Source organism: Dermacentor silvarum, chromosome 1 (assembly GCF_013339745.2).
Source record: "Dermacentor silvarum isolate Dsil-2018 chromosome 1, BIME_Dsil_1.4, whole genome shotgun sequence".
NCBI lineage: Eukaryota > Metazoa > Arthropoda > Arachnida > Ixodida > Ixodidae > Dermacentor > Dermacentor silvarum.
In genome coordinates, this window is record NC_051154.1 from 240,394,225 (window position 1) to 240,420,648 (window position 26,424).

At 46.3% G+C, this 26,424-nt stretch overlaps 1 protein-coding gene across 16 annotated transcripts in view; it reads right to left on the minus strand.

The window, feature by feature from the left end:
* LOC119436989 (long-chain-fatty-acid--CoA ligase 5) overlaps positions 1–25,831 on the minus strand; it is a 184,140-nt gene extending 158,309 nt beyond the window's left edge. For 13 of the 16 annotated variants that reach the window (XM_049660153.1, XM_049660158.1, XM_049660159.1 and 10 more), the window contains exons 1-2: positions 25,645–25,800; positions 23,362–23,447 (exon numbers count right to left, since the gene is read on the minus strand). In XM_049660153.1, coding sequence (XP_049516110.1) covers positions 23,362–23,447; positions 25,645–25,646 — 88 coding nt within the window. In that variant the 5' untranslated portion in view covers positions 25,647–25,800. Of the gene's footprint in view, positions 1–23,361; positions 23,448–25,644 lie in introns of all 16 variants that reach the window. The other 3 variants (XM_049660162.1, XM_049660150.1, XM_049660174.1) reach the window with 2 other exon arrangements.
* Positions 25,832–26,424: the final 593 nt, after the last annotated feature.

The window sequence follows — 26,424 nt, forward strand, 5'->3', positions numbered from 1 at the left end:
AGGAAACGAACCCGCGACCTCATGGCCCGCCAACATGCCACCGCAGTGGGCACAAGAGAGAAAAGCCAGGAAGGTGTGTTAACCTTATAGAGGTAGCTCTGGTTGGGTATATATACCCTGCACGTGGGCAAAAGGGCACGGATATAGAGGGTACAAAGCATTCTTCGAGTCATGTATATATAGGACAAATATATCCGAAACAGCGCTGTTGTTCTGTCGCTGAAATTGGAGATTAATATCTCGAAACTGGTTCTGTTGTGAGAATTCCTCCGTAGTAACCATTCCTTAGGCTTTACATTGACTTTGACTCCGAATTTGCAGTAAGTGAAATTTAGTTACCAATTAAATTTTAATTAGCGACATTTCGGTCCTTAAAATGCGCGCTGTCAATCATCGCACAAATGCTGTTCACCGCTGCTCGTGAATTTAGGCCAAGAAAGTTTTGTTCGTAATCCCCAATTTTATTAAGCCGAGACAGTCGTCGATGAAATATATACCTCGTATCATATCTTCAACGTGCATGAGCGTCGTGACCATGGAACTCTATACTCCTAAAACGTCGCGGAGAAAATGCAACAAAGAAAGCAGCTGTCAGCGCGAAAGTAGCAATACAAACAGCGGAATATGAACAAACTGTGCATAAAAACGCACGAAGTATTTCGTTCTTTCATAACCGATCGAGAAGAGTAAACGCACGGATATATACTAGGGCCGTATTCTGAAACGTTCGCCTAGGCGAAATTTCTTTTTTCGCTTTCAGGCGTGCGCCGATTGGCTGTTTTAGCAAAATTGGATGAGCTGATTGGGTGGTTGAGCCCGACGTCATTCAATTTTGCTCAACCAGCCAATCAGCGCGCACGCTGATTTCGCCTAGGCGAAATTTCGCCTAGGCGAACGTTTCAGAATACGGCCCCTATATAGTCCGGCGTTTCTAGTTTGATGCCAAGCATACCGGACAGTTGGATACGTCACGCCGGCGACGCCAGGATCGCCAAAAATGTGACCTCTGTATAGTTTGGTGCGTTTTGCGCGGCACACAGAAGCGCGGCAATCAGCTGCTGCCGCAGCGCACGCGCAGAAGTGCACAGGAGCGTGCGCTTTCGTGTTTGGCGAAGGCGCTAACTCAGCACAGTCTCTTCTGTGCATCCGAACTGTAGCGGTGAGCATGTTGGTCCGCATGCTGCTGGCCAGTAAAGATATATATATATATATATATATATATATATATATATATATATATAGTACTAGGCACGATGCACTCTGATCTAGCGACTCCGGCGTGAGATAGGACGTGTTATATCCCCGTGCCAGCCGTGTCAAAGCGTGCCGAACGCCGCTGATAACGCTGGCTGCGCCTTGACGATAGACTGTGTATACAGCATCCACTTTTCGGCGGCGTCTGCAACAAGCGTGGCGCGCGCCCGCGATTACGCTGGACTATATCAACACGATAAGAGAGAAACACCTTGTCACGCAAGAAGCGTGAATTCCAGATTTGCCATATCTGTTCTAGTACCTTATCACTACTACTGCTTCATTCGCGTGCCTGAACTCCCCTCTCAACAGAAGAGATAACACTGTTAGAGCGGACAATTAATATAGCCTTCGTGTGTTGTCTGTGTGCTTTACTATTTGCATCTGCCTGCAGCAGTGATAGAACGCAAGGAGAAGTATGCACCTGGTAAAAGGTAGGCACAATGCCCAACGTCGTCATTCACACGCAGGCCACTGTTGCCTGACTGCGTACCATTTGGCGCATACTTTTCGTGCGGAAGAACAACGACATTCCCGATCGTAGATTCGCGCGAGGTGGTTGGGTGGCACAGCTGCATGCCGTGGAGACTATACACGCAAGTGCGTACACGACTTCGCGTGCGTTGCACATGCAGCATGCGCCTGTGTATGCGCAAGAATGTTGCTTCCCTTGGCATGTGACAGCCCGTATTAGTTACGTAGTGGCGCTCGTTTACTCGCGTGAGCAATCAGCGCTCATTAGCGTGCGACCGTGCGCCGCATGCATCAGCCGGCGAATATAAGCGGACATTTGTTTTCGCTGAGAACAGCGTAGCTTCGCCCGTGCATGAGACCGCGAAGCACAAGCCCGCCAAATCGGTTTGTGTCGCCGGGAAAATTCTCCAACATGCTCAGAACGTCTTTTCTGTCTTCGAATGCGGTATCGAGCTTGACATATGTTAGCCAAGAGAACATCGGTCGCGCCGGAACAGCGTTCAGTGCCACTTAATAGCCACGAAAATAGCGCCGTTGGCGTTTCGTGGTCGATGAAAAATCGACCACAGTGCACGCCCCCCTCCGAAATACTGTATCTGCTTCCGCGTCTGCAAATGCGGAAGTTCCTAATCTCGCGAAGGTGAACCGCGCATTATACCGTGTATGTTCGTTTTCAAGTAATCATAACAGAGGTCTTCAGTATCATATGCTTGACGGGGGCGTCAAACTTAATGGTCTTTGACCAGCCTTGAGCTTAGGGTCGAAACACACTTTGGTTTCTGGTTTTAAGTATTATGACAACGCGGGCGATCCACCAGAATTGATCGCACGACGTCGTTTTCTTGAACGGAACGTGTGGCATTGCGGTTAGCGTCAACTTCGGTTTCATTTGGAGAGCTGGTGCGAAAGAGCGGGGCCACCGTACGAATTACACATGTGAGGAGAAATGGGCTCCGAGTACGCGCTATACAAGCACCCGCGATACTTAACTGCGAAAACGTTTTACAGGCAATCTTTTCCAGAGGGACCATATAAGGGGTGATCATTTTTAAGTTTTAGAGAACTTTTAAAAATTGCCTGTTGCAGATAACATGATGTCCTTGAGCTGGATTATTCACGGAGGCGGACATTACTTGGAAGAGAAATCAAAACACATGCTCAACTAATTAACAAAAATGCATTAATGACCTTGTTAATAAATTCCTTCACGGCACATATTGCAGTTTACGAATTGTAGCCGGTGATATTGCAAGGCGTATCCAATTAAAATTAATTTCCAGTATTGCACCCGGAGTGTGGAGGTTTGCGCCATGAAACTCACCGCAAGAAAATGCGCACCGTTGTTCTACTTATTATTTTAACAGCGGAGCTCTTGTAGGTCGATGCTGCGTCGTCCGTCTGTCCGCCGGTGTCACGCAGTGGGCAGGTTCCCAGACCCACCGCTAGGGGCGCTGCGTTCGATCAGAGCGCGCGGCGGGGGAGGGGAGGGAGAGGGGGGGGGCGCACGCCGCATGCCCTTTCTCGCCATGGATTCGACTCGGCGCGAGCGGCTGCGTGCTGCGTGAACTCGACCGAGAGCGCCAACGCCGTCGCCGGGCGAATTCTACGCTTCGAGCATGGAAATCGGCAGTGAAACGGCAACGGCGGAGGCTAATCCGGAGCCACGCTAGAGGGAAGGGCAAGCCAGACGTAACCGCCGGGAGACCGCTACCAACGAGGATCGCAGGCGGGAAGCTCAAGCGAAGTGGCAGTGGCTGGTGGCTAATCCGGATCTACGCAAGAAATAAACGCAACTCAAGCGTACTTGGAGGAAAGCGAACCCTGATTTGCCCCAGCAAGAGGCAGAACAAAGACGCAAGCGCCGAGAGATCCCTTTGACCGACGGTGCAAGAGATTTCCTCGACCGTGAATTAGCAGGGAATGTTAAGCAGTAAAAGTAAAAACATCACCCATAATCACACGAAAACCACCGGAAAACAAACGTGATCACAGAAATTCACCCACAATCACAGAAACCCACAGATAATCACAGAAAATCACAGAGAAACACAAAACGACCACAGCTCCGCTGTTTCAGCGAATTTCACATTGGGTGGAACTGAGTTTACTTTTCATAATAAAACGTTCTTTTATGTAACGAAATGGTAAATTGGCTTAGTTGGTTGATTTGCATCTTGAAAACTTTTTAAGCGCAACGATAGACAGTACACGAAGGAACAACATTGGCGCGCGTTGCATGGGCTCGTTGTTCGCCTCGTCCTGTTCGTTCGTGTACTGTCTATCGTTGCACTTAAATAGTTTTCAAGATGCTCATTTCTGCATTAGGCACGAAAGTAAATGGAACAACCATGCATTTCGTCCAACACTTTAGGAAATAAAAACTTGGAGGACCCTAAGCTTCGCCTTTAAGAGTGGAACGCGATAGCATTCAAAGATCCCTGACTGCTTCTCACGCTTCGCAGCAACTGCAGCTTATGTAACCGTAATGTTTACCTGCAAACGCTGGCAGCGAACGCTATGCAAGAAGGCAAGCTTTCTCGTTCTTTTTTTTTCTTCCCCCCTCAAGGCCGGATCCGCCGCTGCCACGGATGTGCGGAGGCGAGCGCCATCTGGATAGTATTGCAAGAAACCGAGCGGGGCGCGGCGATCCCACTAAGGCAGACCTTGTGTTTCCGCGACGAACGACACCGCCTTGAACACGAACGGGAAAGAACCCCCTCCTTTATTGGTCCGTAGTATATATACATATGTTTGCATGCCACGCATGCGCAGGGCATCGCATCAGTGGCTGTCACAAAAGAGCGCTTAATCAAAGCGTGCCGCTCGTCACGCAAGCCAGGGAAAGAACACGCCGGCCCCACGGCAACTTCAACCGAGGGGGAGAGCGCATATGCCTCAAACTAAAGCACCCTCAAACAGCCGACGCGACAAACGGCGCCTAGACGTCTAGAAGAGCATCGACGAAGCGACGGTGACCAGAGAGAGAGAGAGAGCACACGCGCGCGCCGAGACACCTTCTCACCCGGCGAGTCGAGAGAGAAAACTACAGCGTGAGCGTGCGCCAACGGCATGAGTCATCACCCCCCCCCCCCCCCCGACAATGCTTCGACGGCGGCGGCCGAAGGTACGAGAAAAGACGAGAAGATTCCCAAGCTTTGGCCATGCTACGAGATCACGACTCCGATAGTAAAGTTCGAGAACGCCTGTGGAAGCTATATAACCGCCGTGCGAGAATCGTCAGTTCGGAGTTCAGGAGTTCAGTCCGCACTGGTGAAGTGATGTAACGTGAAGACCGAGCGTCTGCGGAAGAAGGGGATTCCTCGGCAAGCTAGTCGACGAGTTCATCGAGCGTCTGCATTTCCGGAAGAAGTTCCTTCTTCGAGATTTGCCCCGAGCCACGCCGAGATCGTCCGACTTCAAGACCAACACTGGTGAATACGATTGGACACTTAGTGTTCCTTTTATTTTGTACTTTACGTGTTGGACTCTTAGTGCTTGTCGTTAATTATTTTCCTGTGTTTTGTGAAACCCATCTGATTTGTATTGTGTTGTGTCTAGCCTAAGTGTGCAAGTGTGTGTGTAACTAACTGCCTTGTGTGAAGAATATATTTTGTTGTGTCTTGACAACTCTGAGCTCTGACTCGGTCTTTGGACAGCAACCGGCGTTCGCTGGCGCACCAGAGGGCCCACTATTAATTGTCCTTGCTTTCGTGGAATTATTTTCGGAAGCTGATAAGTCGGCTTTGGAATTTGATCCGGCGTCTGCGCCTCGTTCACGGGGTCTGTGACAGTGGCCGTGGCACGACAAGAACTAAACACGATAACGCAGGAATGATTATGCCACATCTCCCCTTTTCTAACAGAATAACAACCAACTAAATAAAGATAAAGACAGTCAAAAGAAACCTACTGCATTACATTCAGAAATACCATAACGGTCTGGTTTTCTTACAGTTCTACCGAATCGTGTAACATATTCGCCTGGCACCGCGGCGAAACATTACCCCGATCCTGTGTGGGGTCACTTTGGAGGGCTTGGAAGTTGGGCTGATCGCTAACCCCTGCATTTTCCAGGCTAGGGGGAAAGTCGTATGTCTCGTTGTACGAGTCCATAATTTTTCTTGGTGTTTGCTTGACTTGGAATTTCCTGTTGCGTTCGATCTGGACGCCATTCTCCAACAAGACGACGTACGACCGCGGCCGTTTTGCCTGCTGACAGATGACGCCTTCACGCTTGCAATCCTTGTCTTTGACCCAGACAGAGTCACCGAGGGCCAATAGGACAAGGTGACGGGCCGCATGACGGCGGTCATAATTCTGCCGCTGCTTTTCCCGGACAACTGCATCCTTCTTCCGTACCTCTTTCAGGTTGGGTACCTTTATCTTTGGTACTAGCCTGTTCGGGTGGAGAGGCAGGGTTGTACGAAGCCGCCACCCCATGAGCAGCTCCGCTGGCGTTTTGCCTAATGGTCCCGGGGTGTCCCTGTAGGCTAACAGAGCCAAATAGGGGTCATGATACTTTAGCAGTAGCCTTTTCACCGTTTTCACCATTCGTTCTACCTCCCCGTTTGCCTGCAGGTACCTAGGGCTACACGTCACGCCTTTGAATCCATAAGCCTTCGTGAACTGCTTAAGTTCTTCACTGACAAATTCAGCACCGTTATCCGTCACAAGCACTTCGGGTATACCGTGCCTAGTGAAGACGTCTTTGACGTGATCAACAACGCCAGTGCTGGTGAGCGACAGTAAACACAATTCCGGAAATCGGGATAGGTAGTCAACTATAAAAGCAAGTAGTTACGGCCGTTGAGATGGAAAATATCTGCTGCGACCCTTTGCCAAGGTCGAATAGGTGTCTGGGTTGGGATCATTGGTTCACTCGACTGCTCTCGGAACTGCGAACACACGCGGCAATTCACGACCAAAGAAGCAAGTTGAGAGCTCAAGCCTGGCCACCAGCAGACTCCCGTGCTCTCGCCCTGCATCTCACAATACCTTGATGGCCTTCGTGAAGCAGACTGAACATTCTATTCTGGAGCGAGTGTGGCACAACGAGGCGAGTGCCATGCATGAGAACCCCTTTACACACGCTCAATGTTGCGCGATACTGCCAATATGGCCTCATAACGCTTGATAGCGAAGTTGGGTCAGGCCATCCTTCACGAAGGTAACGGCACAACGTATGGCAGGTCTCGTCCTTTGCCTGCTCTTCGGCGACCAGTCTAAAGTGAACTGATTCACCAGTTGCATCAAACGGCAGCTGCAAAAGGGGTTTGTGTTTGAGTTTCCGCGTAACGGAATTGTTTTCTCGTATATTCAAATTACAAGCCGACGCTATCATGTGTGAAGGTTGTGTGTAAGACGTACTTTACGAATTTGCTGACGCATTTTACTTTGAGAAATTCAATTATTTCAGTAACGCCTATGCGCCACGCGGAGGGCCTGCGTGGTTCGGAATGCATGGTTCGGGATGATATTTCTCTAACGGACAACGCCGCCGGACGCCGACATCGGATTTTCTGCGACACGGGGCCCTTAACAACGTCGCGTTAATATCTCGGAATTGGTGTCCTTCTGGAAATTGATTTCAGTTGGATACGTCTTGCAAGCTCACCGGCTACAATTCGTAAATTGCAATATGTACCGTAAAGTAAATAATTTAGAAGTTAATTAGTGATCTTTTCATTATTTGTATATGTGTTCGATTTCTCGTGCTGGTAATGTCCGCCTCTTCGAGTAATCCATGCAGCTCAAGGACAAGAATTATGCTATCTGCCACAGGTAATTTTTAAAATTTCGTAAAACTTAGGAATGATCATCCCGTACATTATAGGGTTTCGAATGCCGGAGTGGATGTTCTCGGGTCACATTTCCTAAAGTCCCATTTGATTTTCGATTCCTTTTTGCCTCTCGTCATTGGCTCGGACATGACTCGCAGGCTGCCGTTATCGCCGGGATCGGCCTCTCGGCGCACTGCGTGATAAGACAAGATAAAGGGAAAATGAAATCGAACGTTACAGAATACTGGTCCTGATTGCACGAAACAGACGAAGTTAATTATTCATGCATAAATTCTTACAACACTCTCAGACGTGTGCGAATGTATGCCGTCCCTTCTTTTACCACTTGCTTCTTTATTACTCTTGCTCACAGCTACTTCAGTTCGCATATGAATGTCTACCGCGTGGCCTTCGATTTGTGCACAAAGCTTCTTATATCGTGCGGGGAAGTTCCTTTGCATGCCGATGAACGTGTCCAGTTGCAACATGCCAGAAAGGCTGCGCAGTCACCACGATGCAGATCGCGCGTCTCTTTTTTCTTTTTTTCTTGGGGGGGGTACTTATTTGTATTTTGTCGAAGTAATGTACGTAGTACAATACCTCAGCTTTATAACGCAATAGAGCAGCGGTATACAGGGCTCTGAAGGTAAGTTTTACAAAATATTGCTAGGACATCCAGACACAATTTGCTGCTTAATGACCCCAATGCTGCAAATAAGTGGCTCGCATCTGTGACTCAAGATATCGCGGATTCAATTCCTGGCCACGGAGGCCGCATCCTGAAGGGAGAATAGTTATAAACGTTTGTGCGGTGAGCTTTGCGAGCACGCTAAATAATCCGAGAGGGTCTATAAATGAATCCGGAGCATTCCACTATACGGCACTCGAATAGCCCCTGAGCTGCCCTCTAATACGTTAAAACCCATCAAGCTACCAATAAAAATGTGGCCCCCAGTGAAAACGCATAACTGTCACGCAGTTCCATAGGCTGAAACCACACCGCAAACTCTACTCCTTTCTGTGATTGACGTGCAAGGGAAGCTTTTAGCCGGTCTCAACCTCGGCGAAGTTCAACCTCAGTGTCGCAGTATTGCGTGTGTAGTGCTTTGCTGTTTGTCGGCCTATACCACAAATCCGCCGTGGCCGCTCTTGTTCGCGAAACAGAGTGGACTGACTGGAAATGTTGATGCCCAATACTTCGGAGCCTTATAATTCTGCAAAATAGATTTGCCTCTAAAGATCAACGGCAATGCCATTCGGCGCGGCAACTAACGACTGCGCAGGAGGCGACATGGCCTCGCAAGCTTCGTAGTACGCATTTGCGGTGGCTTTGAGTGGCTTTGAGCAATGGTTTTGAGCGTGTGTTGGCCCGCACAAGGAGGAAAACGAGTTTGCCACGTTTCTCCTGGAATAATCTGTCCATATATAAGTACAGCTGTGCCCTTGAACGGCTGCGCCGATTGCTCGTCTATGGTCGTCGTCCGCTTCCATGGTCATTGTTTTTCCCAAGAGGTTGGGCTATATGTCATCCCCTGTTTGACTTTTTGCGGCTACACTAACTCTATCCTTTGCGACAAAGAGTATTTTTGCGTAGGTAGGTTAATTATACAGGCAAAAAGCCGAACGGAGCCATAACTTATTTGAACATCGAATCGGGTGGGCTGTTTGAATTATTTTTGTCTTCAGGTGTTCAATAACAGGGAAAAAAAACGAAGAAAGAACAATTAAAGCGGCAAAGGTGCGGAAGGAGGTGGGGGTCTTTCTATATAGCATGGCTGCATGCAGTGTTTCAAACCGGAGCACTGCGCTCAACACCATAAGCAAAGATTACGGGTAAATACACATGTCGGCAAATGCCGGTAGAACAATTTTAATAGTTACATGCAAATAATAAACGTAACAACAGTTCGCAAGCTGCGGACGTAATTAATAATTAAATTAATTAAATTATGGGATCTTACACGTACGTGCCAAAGCCACGATCTGATTATGAGGCACGCCGTAGTGGAAAGACTCGGGATTCATTTTGACCACCTGGGGTATTTATTAACGTGTACCTAAATCTAAGTACACGAGTGTCCTTGGACTTCGCCCCCTTCAAAATGCAGCCGCCGCGGCAGGGATCGAACCCGCCAACTCGAGTTCAGCAGCGCAACGCCAAGTCCACTGAGCTACCGCAGCGCCTTAAATAATAAAAAAAATAGTGCGTATAGAAGAGCGTGTTTGGCACTTTATCATGGCGCTGCATCGATTGCATACGTATATATTGAAGAAAAAAAAAAAGACTCCGCAAAGTTTTAAGCTGGTTTACATCCAGTTAGTTTTTATCATTCGCTACGTCGCTCTTATGCTAAACGGAGCATTATACTAGAGGAGGCAGTAAAACATTAGATAGCTTCTGTTCTATCAATCACGCAAAAGAAAAATAAATCCAGGACAATTTGGACGCACTTGCAGAGGAGGTCGACGTGTGTTTGAAAACACAAATGCGTGATCGATGCACTTGGGGAACGAGAACAACGGCTTTCCACTTTACCTGCTAAAGTTTTTTAGCCCAAATTGGACCCTGCGGACTATAATATATACACCGGGTGCGGACTATAGTCCAGAAAATATGATACTTAAGAAAGTAAGCGAATTGTACAGGCATAGCTGATGCACCGCAGGCAAGTTATCTTTGCTGTTTGTGGCTGTAAATAGATTATTTCTCAAATGTCCGTATGCGTCCTCGCATCAGTGCTCCTTGTAAGGACGGTGCTTGGTTCATTATGTTGTTCCTTTTTTCATAGAGCGTGCTTAGAAACAGCTTGTGGCATGGCTACCGGAAGCTTTGTCCGTTTGCCTTTCACTGATAGCTCTGTGCTTGCTGTACCTTGCGCTGCCTGTGCACGTGCCCGAGTACGTGTTTTGAAATCGACGGTTTATTGGAGAGCCCATTGTTCATTAATGTAGTCCCCCTTGTCCCCCGGATGTCTATCAGTATAGGGTACAGCTGTTCACTGTGCGCCCAAGGACACGCGCTGTAAATAACCTACAGCGGATGACAACGATCGTACCGCGTAAGCTTCCTCACTACGCGTATAGCGTACAGAGGGGCTGAGAGTCATGCTGCGCAGGCGTTCGGAAGCATACTGCACCGAATTAAAAGGCCATTAAAAGTGACCAGAGAGTCGAGAGTACACTTGAGTTTGTTGCTGATCTGATGTTCGTGTAGGCTTCCAACGCTACCCGATCCAGTGATGTTGATTGATCATCTCTTCTTTAGCTTTCATCCGTCGGTTATCGCGAGTGCCTGTCTATGCGTTTTTTTTTTTTTCAACAGTCGACAGAGCCGCTTCACACTTCGTGCCTGTTCCGCTGTATAGTCACAGCGCTTGCAAACGCCATATAAGGACCGGCGCAAGCAACGCCGATCGGCAGCGATGAGAAGGCGGATCACAGGACGCACAATTCGCTCTCGACTTCCTGGCGTTCTTCTGCAGGGTTCGAACTGTGTTTGCAATGTTTCACAGGTCGAGGTCCAGGCGCGTTTTCATTGCTGTCCGCTGCACCAAACATATGAACCGATCGTGATAACCGCTGCGGTGTCGCCTTTCAGAGCGCGCGGCACCAAGGGCGCGCATCGGTGCATTGGCGCGCCGTATGACATGCATTCTGCGCGCCAGTCACTCATGGTCGTGCATTTTCCCCTTCAACTATTATTGCACACAGAAGGTTGCCGTGAGCCGAAGCGAAAGGGAAATGCGTAAGATAAACCGCGAGCAAGGACAGCCTTCTTTCGGAGCACCACATAAATATAATACCTGTCCCACAGTTTTCACGCCTCGTCGTCCTCATATTATTCCCATTGGTCGCGCCCCGCCACGTGTGCGGTGAGAATGGCCACGGGCGCCCACGTGTGCAATGAAAAGAAAGAAAGAAAGAAAGAAAGAAGAAAGAAAGAAAGAAAGAAAGAAAGAAGAACTTCATTGAAACGTGACCGTTCATTGCGCTGTCTGGCGTGAGGCGCGGAGGTTGTGGGCAAGAAGGAGGGGAGAACCGGCGTGGCGGCTGTGTTCGGGGAACTGGACTTTTGATTACACAGAGCGATGAAAGGGGTGCGACCTTGCCTTTACAAAGTCGACAAAAGGGCGAGGGGGCGCCGGTAAGGGCGAGCAGCTCGCTTCACTTCTCTCGATTTCCTCGTAACCGCCCTTGAACTGAGCGCACGAAAAAAAAAAAAAAAACGCAAAAGGAACGTAAATGTAGAAACAAAAAGTCGCCACACGGCTGCTCAAAGGACTTCCATATCGAAGAGCGATCCCAAGAAACGGGCTCCACAGTCTTCTGTCTGGCAGTGCGAAAGCGGAAACTTTCTGCCAAGGGAAGAGACAGAGGAGGGGGGGGGGGGGGGGGGGGGGCAGGAAGTATATGGAAGCAGGATACCGAAACCAAAACGAAACCCGCTCTACATTCGCGTTATTCGCGCCAAAAGCCCGCTTCAGTATCGCTAGCTTGAGTATCAGGTCGCATGAAGACAAAGGAAAAGCGCGAAAGTGCAAAATCGTGGGCATCTACGCGGCGGTCGCATTCGCCGAAACGGGAACGAGGCTATAGCCGTGGCTCGAGCGCAGCCTTATCTCGCAGAATGTGATAATGCCGTGCTATAGAGTGTAAACAAACGTTTTAGTCAAGTGAGGGAGTTTTTCGCTTAGATATTACAATGGCGCAAGGTTTCTGCGCTCTCATTAACTGCTTCTCAGGAGCACGAAGCGCAGAGCGACAGACGAGTAGCGGAATCTTATCGTCAGCTCGAACATGAGACTATTATTTGCCCGAGCGAGCCGGTCCTCTTCCAGTGCAAGGATGCAGCAGCGATGGCAAGGCCCACGCCGCGAAACTTGGCGAGCCATGTGCGGCCACTAACTGCTGTGAAACGAGCCTTGCCCGATGCAACACGCTGCACCGTATACACTCGGTCCGATCCTCGCTACAAGTTCCTAATTCACAAAAGTTTTCGTCCGTCAGTGCTCCTTGCCATTGGCCAGTCGCCTTCGCTAATAATATGCCCAAAGTCAGGATTGGCTGGAATTTGTTTTACGAAAAATTCTTGCGGTAGAGCTTTCTTTGAATACGGGCCCAATTACGTTCGATTCTCCTAACGGTCACTCATTCACGACGTCAGAGGCCTGCAGAGTGACGGCTTGAGAGGACTTTTATAGAGCAGAGCACCTTGCCTCGAAAGTGAGTAAATTAAAGCAAAATTACCTCTATCTTTTTAGCACGTTCAACGAGTCCGCAGTAAAAGGTCTTTTCTGGATTCCTACAGCGGTATTGTGCTTAGAGCATGCTTACGCGACCCGCCATGGTGGCATAGTGGCTTTGGCTTTGCGCGTTGCTGATTCCCGAGGGCGCGCGATCAAATCCTGGCCGAGGCGGCCGCATTTCGATGGGGGGCGAAACGCAAAAAAATCGGTCGTGTACCGTGCATTGGGTGCACATTAAAGAACCGCAGGTGGTCGAAATTATTCCAAAGTCCCCTGCTACGGCTTGCGCCCCATAATCATATGATGGTTCTGGCACGTAAAATACCAGAATTTAATTTTTAAATGATTAAGTAGCCCAATTCGCCACGCCGCAGAATGACTAATCGCTCGTTTTATAGAATCAAGTGAGACGGCAGCAGAAATGCAGAACACGGAGAAAACAAAACTGGGTGGGTGGGCGAGGGGGGACAAGGCATCGCAAATACTGAGTAGACGAGAAGGCGAAATGACCGTCTTTCAGCTGCGCAGCTCACACAAACACTTTCATTAACTTCACAGGTTCGTACACGGCCAGCTGCAGTGCCAAGAGAAGAGAGATGCTCTAAAGATACAGCGGAGAAGAGAAAAGAAAAGAAAACCGTTTCCTTGTCACGTTTGTGAAGGTTACTTGTAGTCGTTTTATAGTAATTAGACGCGACCAACGATTTCTTTTGTCTTGTTCTGTACGCGGAATGAAAAATTAGTTTCATTCATTTCGATTTTCTGGGAGCGTGCGTTGGCACTTCGTAAACTGACTGTTCGAAGGACATCGCACTAATTCCACGTGCGCGTTACTGCTGAGAGAGAAAAAAAAAAACTGAGTAAAACTGTGCCAAAGAACGGCTAATCCAGAAATTCCGTCACGTATAGGCTCTGGTAATCGCGCGTTGTTTTAAAAATGCTGAGAAGTCACGTAGTACAGCTTTTGAAAAAAAAAAAGAAAGAAAGAAAAAAGAACGCAGGGCACCGGTTTGCCGCACGAGTGTTACGCGTAAAATCAGGTACATGCTACAAATCACCTGGAAGCTGAATTTTGCACCGCCTCAAACCACAGGGCGGATGCTCAGAATTCTTCCGGACTCATATAGTCTAGTATATTCATTGGCAACTTTCGGGATAAAGCTGTGGGTTGTGCATTCAGAATGTCAACCTTGGGGACACTTCGCCTTAGCGTCGTGCGCAACATGGGCGCTTAATTCCGAGTTTACTGCGGTGCATTGCGCGGCCTCACATGATTACTGCATGTTATAGCATGCGCTGAGTGTGCGTACGCGCGTGCGTCGTGAGCGTACGTCTTGTTCGTACAGGTGCCGCTTTGTATACCATCCGCGATAAATTTGTTAGCGTGCTGTATGTGGAGCGAGACAAACCACTTCATTTTCTGTTACAGAAAATGAAGAGGTTACACGGCTCGAAATCGAATTTAAACTCGTCAAAAACGGATGAAGCTAGTTTGGTTTGGTATAAAATGAGGTTTGAGTGACTAAGTTACCATACACAAAACATCTACAACGACGTAAAATCTTTTGTCTCGCATTTTTACGATTACGTGTAACTGACCAGGTTTACCCAAAAGCACTCGGCAAGACAAACCCGAAGCGTGACTTCCTTCGTGAAACGCCTTTGCAAGCACAAGACTGGGCTGTGAACTATTATCTTAGAGAAGAGATGTATGAAGCAGGAACGGTAAAAAAAGAAAGTTATTAACGCAAAGGGCCGTTTGTGACGATTTAGATACTTATGCTACCTGATCAGCCAGATTGGGTATCATAATCAGGTATCAGGTATGAAATCTGCCCTAATAAATAGGGCGGATTTGTTACGGCAGTATAAACAGTGTAGTTAGTCGTGATGCTGAACATGATTAGTACTGCACCGAATTTACATATCTTCTGGCTTAGGGTATGTGCGGCGTGCTGGGAGACAGGGTGAAAGAAGAACAAGAACTATGTGATTCGACTTCGATGTGTGCCTGCAAAGTAGTCGCCAAAAACAAATGAGCAAACATAAACTTCTGGTTCTGTGTTTTCAGAGTTCACTTCGGAGAAACGGCTAAGGGTGTTTTCCAGTTCCCTCAATTCTTAAATAAAAAAAAAATCTGCAATAACTTAAAGCTTCTGACCTGTAACGGGCATCGCTACCTAACTAACGAATTGCCAATATACGATCATGTATACGTACAGTTGTCAAGGTTGTGGCCAATAACTTCTGTAAGCGCCGCATGAGCAGTCTCAATGTCTTGTACCGTCAGTCGAAAAGTGTGCCTTACATATTGAATGCTGAAGGGGGCACTTTGAATATTTTCCGCGACCGATAATAACAACAAAGCTTACGACTGGTACCACGAAATACTATGCTGAGATATGCGCTTCCGGTATTTGCACCGCATACGAGAAACGCGAGCACATCCGGCATTCAATGGGTCAGCTTGGAGCGCATTATGCCGAACACTACAGGTTTAGTAATTTTTACGTATAGGAATGTGCCTGGTATACGCCAAAGAGATCTGAGGATGGCTGGATAACGTCATTATTTATAGGCAGCAAGAAGCGGCAATACCTTCACGTATTTTTGTTGTTTTTCTGTCTCTGTATTTGTTCTCGCGCTCTCTTTTTGTGTGTGCTTCGGCACAAGCAAGAAAAAAAAAAGTATTGAAGGTAAGATTGCCCAAGAGTGCCACGTGCAGAAAAGCACAACTGCGGGTATGAATCAGTCTTGAAATTAGGATGTTTTCGGGCAAGTAATAATTTTAATCGAAATTCTGTATGATACTGTCGCCTGTATCCGAAAAACCTGCCGTGGTTGCTCAGTGGCTATGGTGTTGGGCTGCTGAGCACGAGGTCGCGGGATCGAATCCCGGCCACGGCGGCCGCATTTCGATGGGGGCGAAATGCGAAATCACCCGTGTACTTAGATTTAGGCGCACGTTAAAGAACCCCAGGTGGTCGAAATTATTCCGGAAAAGTTCACTACGTCGAAAAAGTTCACTACGGCGTGTCTCATAATCAGATTGTGGTCTTGGCACGTAAAACCCCATAATTATTTTTTAACCGCAAACATTAAGAACTATCCATAATGAAGTCAGCGAAATCTCCAGATGCATAACATACTCAAGACCGTAAGCACGCAATTGTACTGAACATACGTATGATGTTGGGTTCAGGGCTATAGGAGGTTTCCTGAATTAGGGGTCTGCGAATATTCGAAATTTCGAATACGAATTGAATAGTCACTCCTATTCGATTCGTATTTGAATAATGAATTCATTATTCGAAATTGTCGGATATTCGTTTCTTTCGAATTTAAGGCATAAAAATCGGAGTCTCGGCTGAGAGAGAACGATGAAAAGGAGAAATGATTCTGCAGCAGGAGAATTGCTGGAGAGTTGAGGCACCAGTTCCTGATCGAACGCATGGGTCAGATAACTCCCGCTCAAGGATTTCCAGGAATTCAATCAGAATGGCTTGCTTTTAGGTAGCCTATACTGTGTGCACGCACATTTGTTCTCTCTATTTACTATTTGGCCAGTCTCATTATGTTTGCGTCTCCTTAATACAGGGAGTAAATGGCTTCCAACTGGAGAGGTGTACCGTGCTATATGCTATCGCACTTCTTCCACAAACGCAACACTGTACGTGGGCCATTGTCGTGGTACCTGAGATAACTGAAAGCAGTTGTTTCTCATTTACGGGGGAGCTCCTTGGATGTCCGAACGGTATGATACACATGTGCCAAATAATAATTTATGTAAAGCCACCTTTTTTTTTTCTTCTTTTTAACCATACGAAACCCTTTACCAAACAAAGTTGACGCTCAACTTTGTTTAGAAATGGCATAATATTCGATTCGATATTTGGAGCTTCTTTTCCTCGAATATTTGTATTGGATTCCACTCGAAAGTTTCACTACTATTCAATATCTATATCTCCCGCATACTTATATACAATGCGGGACGAATATAAAGTACTTTTCATTTGCTCGAGCAGGAGATATCTTTGAAAGGCCCTTTAACGCGAGAAAAAATAATCCACGTGGCAAGGAAGAGTTGCAGAATTAAGACTGTCCTTGCTCCCGGTTTATCTAACGCAAGTCCTCACATCAGTGCACTAAAACTTTCTAAGCGTATAATAGCCACTTCCCGCAGCAAAATATTAAGTTTTCGGAAGCAAAGATTGCTTTGAAGCATTGGCGGCTTTTGACAGACCTTCGTTTATTGCAGATTTTGAAATTTCCCCTAAGCTTGCGGAGCTTACTAAGACACTTTTTGAGGAAGAAAAGAAGTTGTTTTAAAACTTGTTTTCGGGCTATTCTGTTTATATTTAAAGTAATAACCGCAAGCTTTCGTCCTACCGCCTTTCTTGTCTTAACGTTACGCTTATTGCTTTGTAAGTTCTCTAAAGTACAAAGAGAAGAAGGCGCGAACAATTTTCTTTTGCTGCATGTAAGCCCGACTCACGCCGTAAAAATAACGTGGCTAAATATACATCCGTAAACACATTATTTCTACACTCCTTCCTTGATGTTATCATCCCTTAGCAGGGATTTTTCTCCCTCTCTTTGCTTCTAGCGAAGTCATTAAGGTTAGCAAACCGGGTATACCAGTACAAAAAGAATGTTAAAAAATAAATAAAAATAAATGAACCACTTTTTTTTTATTGCTAAGCTATATACGATTCTATAGTGCCACGCACAACACAAATCAAGCTCCTCGCACAGCGACTCGCAAATTTCGAGAATCGAAAAGGGAGAAAAATGACGCTGAGCTCGCCATTTCTCTTGCAAAAGGTGATAAATGTTTCATTTCTAGCAGCTGACTCCGTCGAAGGACAGAACGGGACTGTTTACAGAAAGAAATCCAAGAAGGAAGATGACGTTGAACGGACGTTACTCTCTGAGCGTGCGCGGCGCGCAAACAACAGGCGTCGCAGGATGGGGATAACCGTCGGCGGATACACCCACACGCGTGATAACCAAGCGAGGAGAAAATAATGCCGACATTTCCTTTTCTTTATTTCCCTCTTTGTTGCTTCAACTTCCGAATGAGCGTGAGCAGCGGACAACATCTCGCGCAATAAGTCAAATAATCTAGAGCTCGGTGTATACATTCGGCGTTAATATACATATAAATTCTGCAGAGTTTCCTTTATATACTGGGTGTTTCAGCGAACACTTTCAAAAATTTTTAAAGGTTGCCCATGACAGATAACACAATCCTAGTTCATGAGCTGGTCTACTCGAAGAGACGGACATAACTTGCAAAAAAAAAAATTGAAATGCATGATCGACTAATTAACAAAAATTCATTAATGAAGTTGTTAACTGATAACATTATGGCCTATATTGCAATTGATAAATTCTAGCCGTATAGTTCACTAGGCGGATCCACTTGGAACGAATTCTCAGGATGACACCAGTTTCGAGATATTAATTCTCGAACTTTGCGGAGAAATGCATTGGCGTTACAGTTAGTTTTGCGCTTCAGTGCATAAAACGGCGTTTTGTTAAGAAAGTAACACGAACGCCAATGCATTTCTCCGCAAAGTTCGGGAATTAATATCTTGAAACTGGTGTCATCCTGAGAATTCGTAACAAGTCGATCCGCATAGTGAACTCCACGGCTAGAATTTCTAAATTGCTATATGGACCATAAGGTAATTATTAAAAAAACTTAATTAGTGATTTTTTGTTAATTAGTGGATCATGCATTTCAATTTTTTGGGCAAGTAATGTCTGCCTCTTCGAGTAAACCAGCTCATGAACTTTTAGCTCATGAACTTTTAGTTCATGAGCTGGTCATGAGATAGCGTGTGCTATCTTAGTTCATGAGATAGCGTGTGCTATCTGCCACCGGCAACATTAAAAAAATTTTTAAAATTGTTCGCTGAAACACCCTGTATGAGCAATACAGGCACTCTGTTTAAGTCACCAATGTTCTATTGTGACCGTCGACAGCGACGTTGCGCTATGCGTATGGCAACGTGGAATACTTCTTTTTTCCTATGTTTTTTGCGCGAAGCGGTTATTGCCTTTGTTAATTGTCATAACAAAGGCGAAGAACAATGCATCACCGCGCGATATACGGCGCGGATGCAATTTGCTACAGTCTGATAATAACGCTTTTAACTGTACCACGTGATGTCAGCGTAATCCGTACCGACGATCTCGATCAGTATACGTTATAGAATCCACGGATGTCCACCGTTTTCTTTCTTTCTTTAGCGGAACCTACAGCAATATTTGATTCGTTCACAACTGATGCAAGAACACGTAGCACTATCCGAGTTTGCCACTAGGTAGAGTGTCAGCAATATCTATATGAATTAATGAACATGGTCAGGACTTGCGCATATAAGAACGGATTCCATTGCGGTAGTACATCTCGTGGCCTTGAACTCAACTCCATGTATAGAAGCAATTTAAGGTATAAAAATAAATAAATATACGCTCGCCCGTGTATATGAGAACTCATGGCGTTCAGTGGGAAATATTTCGTAAATGAAGTATAATTAAACAGAATACGGTATAGACGTACCGTGCTTTCTACGCGCTATGGGAAACGGAAGCAACCGGGTACACCGTTTTAGCTTCATTATACTTGAGTCCCTGGTATAATTTCATAACTCTGACAAGCTGATCTTTTCCGTCAAGTACCTCCATTTCTACTGTTTGCTGTCACTTTGCAAGTTACGCGCATGGCTGTGCAGTTCATTTTAGCAAGCGCAGAAAATAAAAAAGAAAGACGAGACTGCGATGCACGACGAACTTTGTGCAAACACGGTGTGACAGCAACTACCACCGTGACCACGCGTTGGTCTGCAAGACCTGGCCTATGTTTTCCTCTTATATTCGCTCAATTAAGCGCCAAACGAGCCGCACTACTCAAGCAGCATCACGACATAATGCACTGCGCTGTGTCTGACATATATCTGCGACTGTTGAAATACTGTTGCGTTCAGTCTACGTCAAGCGTTCCTCGAGTGAGCACAGCTATCGGCAAAACGCGAGAAAACCCCTCAACACCTTTTTACAGTGTAAGGTGAGAGCTGAATGACCCAGAACAGTGGTGTGAATAATAAAGGGTTAAATGAAACGTGGACCCACCATCGATGGGGGACGAAATGCAAGAACACCCGTGTACCCGTGCATTGGGTGCACTTTAAGGAACCTCGGGTGGTCAACGTTAATCCAGAATTCCCCACTGCGGCGTGCCTCATAATCAGATGGTGGTTTTAGCACGTAAAACCCACGAATATAATATACAATAACTAAAACGTTGACACACAGGAAAGCTGCCTGATGACCGAAAACAATCTGGTGGGGGGGGGGGGGGGGACAACAGCTTTGAAAGGCGCTCACAGAATGGTTCCCGAATCAGCAGTAAAAAGCCACGCGTTACGCACGTCCTTTTATGTACAGCACAAGCGGGAAAAGTGAGCACAAGTGACTGGTGGGCGGCCGCAGCGCCAAAATCACGACACGCGGCACAAGTGACTGGCGGCCGCGGAGCGGCGCATTTCATTTTCCAAAGCAGGGGTGGCCGCCAGAAAGCGTGTCGTGATTTTGCCGCTCCGGCCGCCGGTCACTTGTGCTAATCTTTTTTCCGCTGGGACTGTACATCAATCTTCCGCAACACTTCAACAAATCAGCGCCTCGATTATTAGTTGAAAACCGTAATCTCAGGGCTAAAGAGTTCCAAAAATTTACTGATTTGTCTTTTTTTTTTTCTTTAAGAATCCGTTGTTGAAACATGCCTACTTTCTTTGATCACTTTTTTATGCAAATGCGGCGCTGGTAGTGAATCGGGTTTCAGCGCACTCCTTAACGACTGTATGACACGTGCGCGCGCAAGCGCGACCTCAATCGAGTGGCGGCAGTTTTGCACTATGCAGAGTACTTTAGACTGAACCGATTTCATTTATTCTGTGGCGTTAGAAAACTCCACTGAAGTTCATTCAGTGGAGTTTATCTACTCCACTGAGTTTGTAGTGACATCTTCGATTGGTCATTTGTCGTTCCAGACACCAAACCCGGTCGATTCACTCGATGTGTGCCGCGCCTCAAGCACGCGACAATGGACCTTGCACTCGACGTTGTCTTCCACTCGGCTCTGACGAGCGTGCTTTCTACTCATTGGACGCAGGGGCACTGCATGCAAGCAATGTACGTTCGCTTGGCCTCTGTGGAGGACACCACGATTTGCACTGAAAGAAGGCCTCCAGCCGAGCTAGACCCTCATAATAAGACTGAGTGACCTGTGCCTTGTACACCGGCAGCGGAAACTCAGTTTGAATGGCCTCCGCATCAAGTGCCACCGATTTAAATCAGGCAGAGCCGTTTCCCATGCCCAATAGACGCGCGAGCTCGTTGCCCAAGTGCTTGGCGGCGTTTAGCTTCGAAGCGCGAGCGATTGTGTTTAGCCTTGTCGCTGGCACGGCTTAATTGCTTCAAGGTTATCGCCCTTGGCGCGGCGAAACAACGTGCTTTTGTCAAGCGTCGTAAAGAATGTGTATATAGTATGCACGAACGTGGGCACAAAAGAAGAAGCAAATAAACTAAAGAAAATCCCGTAGTAAATGTTTCTTCCTTTTCTGCCAAATTTAGTTGGATTTTAGTTATATCCATATTTTTTATTTATTCCGTCATTTTAACTAATTTACACCATACAATCTCTCTCTTTTTTTAAAATTCCAACCAACCTATTCTCAACTTTCGTATTACTTCCTTTAAAGCTTTATATACCGGGTGTTGAAAATGAAGCTTTACGGAATTTTAAAAAATCGCCTGTGGCAGGCAGCATAATTCTTCTCATTGAGCTGGGTTATTCGAAGAGGCGGACATTAGTAGCACGAGAAATCGAAACACATATTCCGCTAATTAACAAAAAAGACTAATGAACTTCTTAGTTAATTATTTAACGACAATTTACTAATTGTAGCCGGTGAGTTTGCAAGATGCATCCACTTGAAGTGAATTTCCAGGAGGACACCAGTTTCGAGATATTATTTCCCAAAATGTGGGACGAAATACGTGGGTGTTCCACTTACTTTTGTGCTTCAATGTATAGAACAGCATTCTGGTAAAAAAGTAAGTGGAACAAGAGTGCATTTTTACGGCGAGTTTGATGGCGCATATCTCCAAACTGGTGTAATTCTGGAAATTAATTCCAAGTAGATACGCCTGACAAGCTCACCGGCTACAATTTGTAAATTGCAACATGTCTCGTAAAGTAATTAACTAATAAGTTAATTGGTATATTTTTGTTCATTAGTTGAATATGTATTTCGATTTCTCGTGCCACTAATGTCCGCCTCATCGAATAACCCAGTTCAATGACAAGAATTATGCTACCTGCCACAGGCGATTTCTAAAGATTCCGTAAAACTGCATATATTCCGTAAAAATTGCGTAAACTGTAAACATCCTGTATATATAAGAAGAAGCAAACGCTTAATTTGAATATACGACCAGCCTTTTGTACCTTTAAATTCAGAGTTGCACGATGCTCCCTGCTGTAATCCCCGCTGACGAAGCGCTACGTGTCGCATTTATCGAAAAAAAAAAAAAACTATAAACGCACTCATTTTTCGTCGATTAAAAGAAGGAAATTAACTGAAACCGTTTCGCGCTGGACAGTACGGCGGCAAAACTTCTTTAAAGACGACCTAGCCTGCCGGCCGCATCTGAAAGCTCCATATCGCATTTGTCTGTTGCACCCGCTGTTACGAGACAAGTTCTGTTTCTAGATAACACCTTCGTGGTCCCTTTGTGGCATTTTCTTTTAAGCTGAAAAAAATAATGATGGCTCTGACTTTTTTTTTTCTTTCGCCATTTTCGAGTGTGTCAATCTGTTTCCTTTAACTTTTTCACAAAAGTTTTTCGCAGCGCCAAGGATAGAGCATGGCGGATGTGTAAGGGTCACAAGTGTCTTGTCTTCCTTGTATACGCACGCGCGAGGTACGGAGCGCCCAAAGGTTGTGGGTATGCCGGACCGGAGGGCTCAATCAATCTCATACTGTCCAACTACATCCATACGTACCCTCTACACCCAGGTTCTTTGGGTTCGAAATAATCAAGGCGGCAAATGAACCTAGAACAAGAGGTCTTATAACTTATGATTTAAAACACATCCACGCTTCGCATCAGCTGCTGATTAAGGAGAGTCACGGTGGTTGTCAAAGCCACTGCGAGGGCGAGGAGGTGCTCTGCGAGGGCGAGGAGGGGCTCGAGGAGGGGCTCGTGGAGATGCTGCTGTCGCGTACTGTTTGTATAAAGAACATTTCCGTCGTGGTAGGTGCAGTATGTCTGCATTCAAGCAGCGAATGAAAAAAAAAAAAGAAGAAAAAAAAAAACAAAGAAGAAAAGAAAATGAAGACAGCTGATTTTCTTGGCTGCGGTCTTTAGGTTCACATTAGGATTTCAAGTTAGTGTAGCCGAGGACGTTATCGTCGCGCGCGTTTCAAGGTGCCGCAGCATCAGTGGAAAAAAAGGAGGTACCGAGTCATTCGTTCCAGTTATAACAGCAACAAAATACACCGTAAAAAAAATAATAAGTTGCCATGGCTGCTTACTTTTTTTGGCGATTTCTGCGGTTTGCTTATTCGTCTCGCCCTCATTCTTGTGGGTTTCTTTAGCGTCATTGTCAGACATTGTGGCCCTATGAAGACAAAACAGATCGACGCTCAATTAGAACAATAAAACACAAGGGGATAAAATTTTACGTTTATTTTCTTGTTGTATACAGCGCTTGTGCGGAAACTATTCGGGGTGCAGTAGTATAAAGAGTGGTAATAAAGACTAGGTCAAGCTCGCCGAAACGACTGGAGAGGGCAGTGATCAGCACCGAAAGCTTTAATAACCTTCTTTACTGAAATTCACATTGTATCTAAGTATTATTATTTTGTATGTCCTTGTTTGTTATTGTTATGTTACATCATTCAGTACGGGTTATAGATTGATTTCTGAGCTGTGTTCCGTTTCTATATTGATGGTTATTGTTTAAGCATGTTTACGAAATGTGCTTTATTGCTGGACCGTTTGTTTGGTTGGTTGTTTTTTTCAGATCACCTCATGTTATCGTCCTTTGCTCATTGGACAATCTGTTGTTTGTGGAGAAGCCGGCGATACAACAGTTGCCAACATTTCCTAATGTCATCACAGTAAATCACTCACATAGACACAATAAGTACCGAGTTTCTGTAGGCACATCCGCGAAACAAAAGCATACGACGAGTACCGCCTCTGCATTGCCTATCCTCCATTTCGAGGAGCATTGACGCTTCATACGAAAAGGCTGTCGTTGCTCTTTTCTATATGGGGCCATTTACAGCAACATTGCGTTATAAGAAAAAAAAATGTGTTTTCTCTTTCGGTGTTAATATGCTTTGAAAGTATACGGTGAGGGGCCCCTTAATCAGTTAACCTTGCTAATAATTGACGCGGCTATATTGACCCGTTTTCTACAACTACAAGGCAGTGAGAAGACGCACGGCACCTGTTTAAGGCAGTATGGCAACTCTTAAGGGGTCGCTAAATAGTCGCTTGTTTACTCAGGTGCAATCAAAGTTCTTGCGGCTTGGTTCCCGAACACCTGTGCAATGTCTAAAGAAATGAACGCCTGAGTCACTCGGAGTGCAACAAAGGTTAGTGTTGTCCTTAAAAAAAGAAAAGAAATTATGAAACAGAATTGGGCAGAAATGATTCATAAGTTTTAGCACTGCAGTCGGCACGTCTTTACAAGGACGCTTTGCATAAATTATGCAGTAAAAAGCAAGGAAATCTCGCGTCAGAAAACATGAATTTATTGGACAACTCTGAGAAGGAAAGGTTGACATCCACGAATTCATGGAATGAATGTGAGAAGCAGTGTACATGCCGTTCAGTTTTGATAGCGCTTACCTTTACCGACAGTTCTAAGCATCAGTGTGAGGTTTGAGAACTCCTGTTAAATGTTAAACAGCGTGAAAGAAATACGTCCATTGCTGTTCCGTAGAATGACTATGAAGAAGAAAATAGATGTCATTCACACTGAATAACATCTCTTTTCTTATTCAGAAAGCTATACTCCGTTTCATACTTTGCGTGCAACGCCGTGGAAGCTACGAAAGAAGGTCGGTCATCAAAATGTAATACTCCACGTCTTTCGTGGTCAAGTATCGGGGTCACACATGGTTGCGCGAGCCGTGAGGCTGCCGCAACGGGCTGCTAATGAAACACTCGGAGAGGAAAACAACGAAAAGCAAAATGACATAAAACAACACATTCACAGCCATAAAACACAGCTTGTTCTTTTTTAAGTATTGAAACTTTTTTTTAATTTATTACTTAAATAAAGAGCAGTTTAAATCATTGCTGCCAAAAAAAAAACAAAAAAAAAAACAACAACACCAAATTATTTCTTGTGAACGCACCGAATGCGAGAAGTCTTGCTAGCCTCCTGAGCGTCGGACGCTATGTATGAAACGTATAGTAAGTATGTCATTCTAAAATATCAGGAGCGCACGCCTTTCTAGCGTGTTGAACATTGGCATGCCAACTCGCTCTCCATCCCCCGCTTCTCGCGTTCTCTCTCTGTTTCTTTATTTCTCGAACTCACACTTACACGTTAATCTGAGTAATGAGCCAACGGGTACAATAATAACTCACTGCCTCAAAAACGCCCAATATGACCGCGCGCACACGTGCGCCTATATGACATCGATTTCATCATCGAGTGTGTATTGAGCGCGCCGATAGCCCGTATACACTCTCCTGACTCGAAATCACATATACTCGTAGACCTGGAGATGGGACAAGAAAGTTACGAAGTCCGGGTAATGCACCGGCGACAATGACTCTGATGTAAGCATACTCACATTTTCGGTGGGTCACGAACTAAGACTGCAATAGAATCCTGCCGTTGTCGCGGCTGAAGTGTTGGAGGCAGTAGAAGTTTGGAAGAGGTCCGAAAGGGAAGTATGCAGAGCTGCCCGGCGGGTCCGAGAACGGGCCCAGTGTTGTCCTCTGACGAGAGCGTCTTGCGCCTCGCGCGGTTATACTCGAACGGACCACGCTATCGTACGCAAGGAGAGGGCGCTGCGCTACTAACGAGAGAAGGAGAGCGATGTAAACGCGGAGAGTGAGAGAATGGATAGGGAACGGTAGAAAAGAGAACGAGCGAGCTAAACATCAATGAGAGAGCCGAGGCGGAAGAGACAATCCCTCTCCCACTCCGGCCGATCAGACATGTAATGTCGCGTGCGCTTGCACCGGGTGAGCAGCCGACGGTGGCCACGTCACGACGATAAGCGGAGGCCACGTGGACTTGTTGGTCTCTCCCACGCGTCTGCTTGTGGGTCTCCCCTGCGTCGCGTACGCACTCGCGCGCGCGCGCGCGCGTCGAACTATCGTGACGTCGCGCGTGCCGCGTCTCCGTTGTCAACAGCTCCTACAAAGGCGGCGTTGCCATTGTTAACGACTCCTTGATCACGGCCATCGCCTGCGTAGGCGCACCACCGTGATATTTTCCAAAGCAAATCGACAAGGGTCGCAGCTGCTACTTAGTTGAGAGTCTCGCTGTTGCGCAGAAGAGTCACGCTGACTTATCCCGCTGTTTTCAAGCGTCTGCATTCTGCGGTTTTGCCTGAACGACGAAT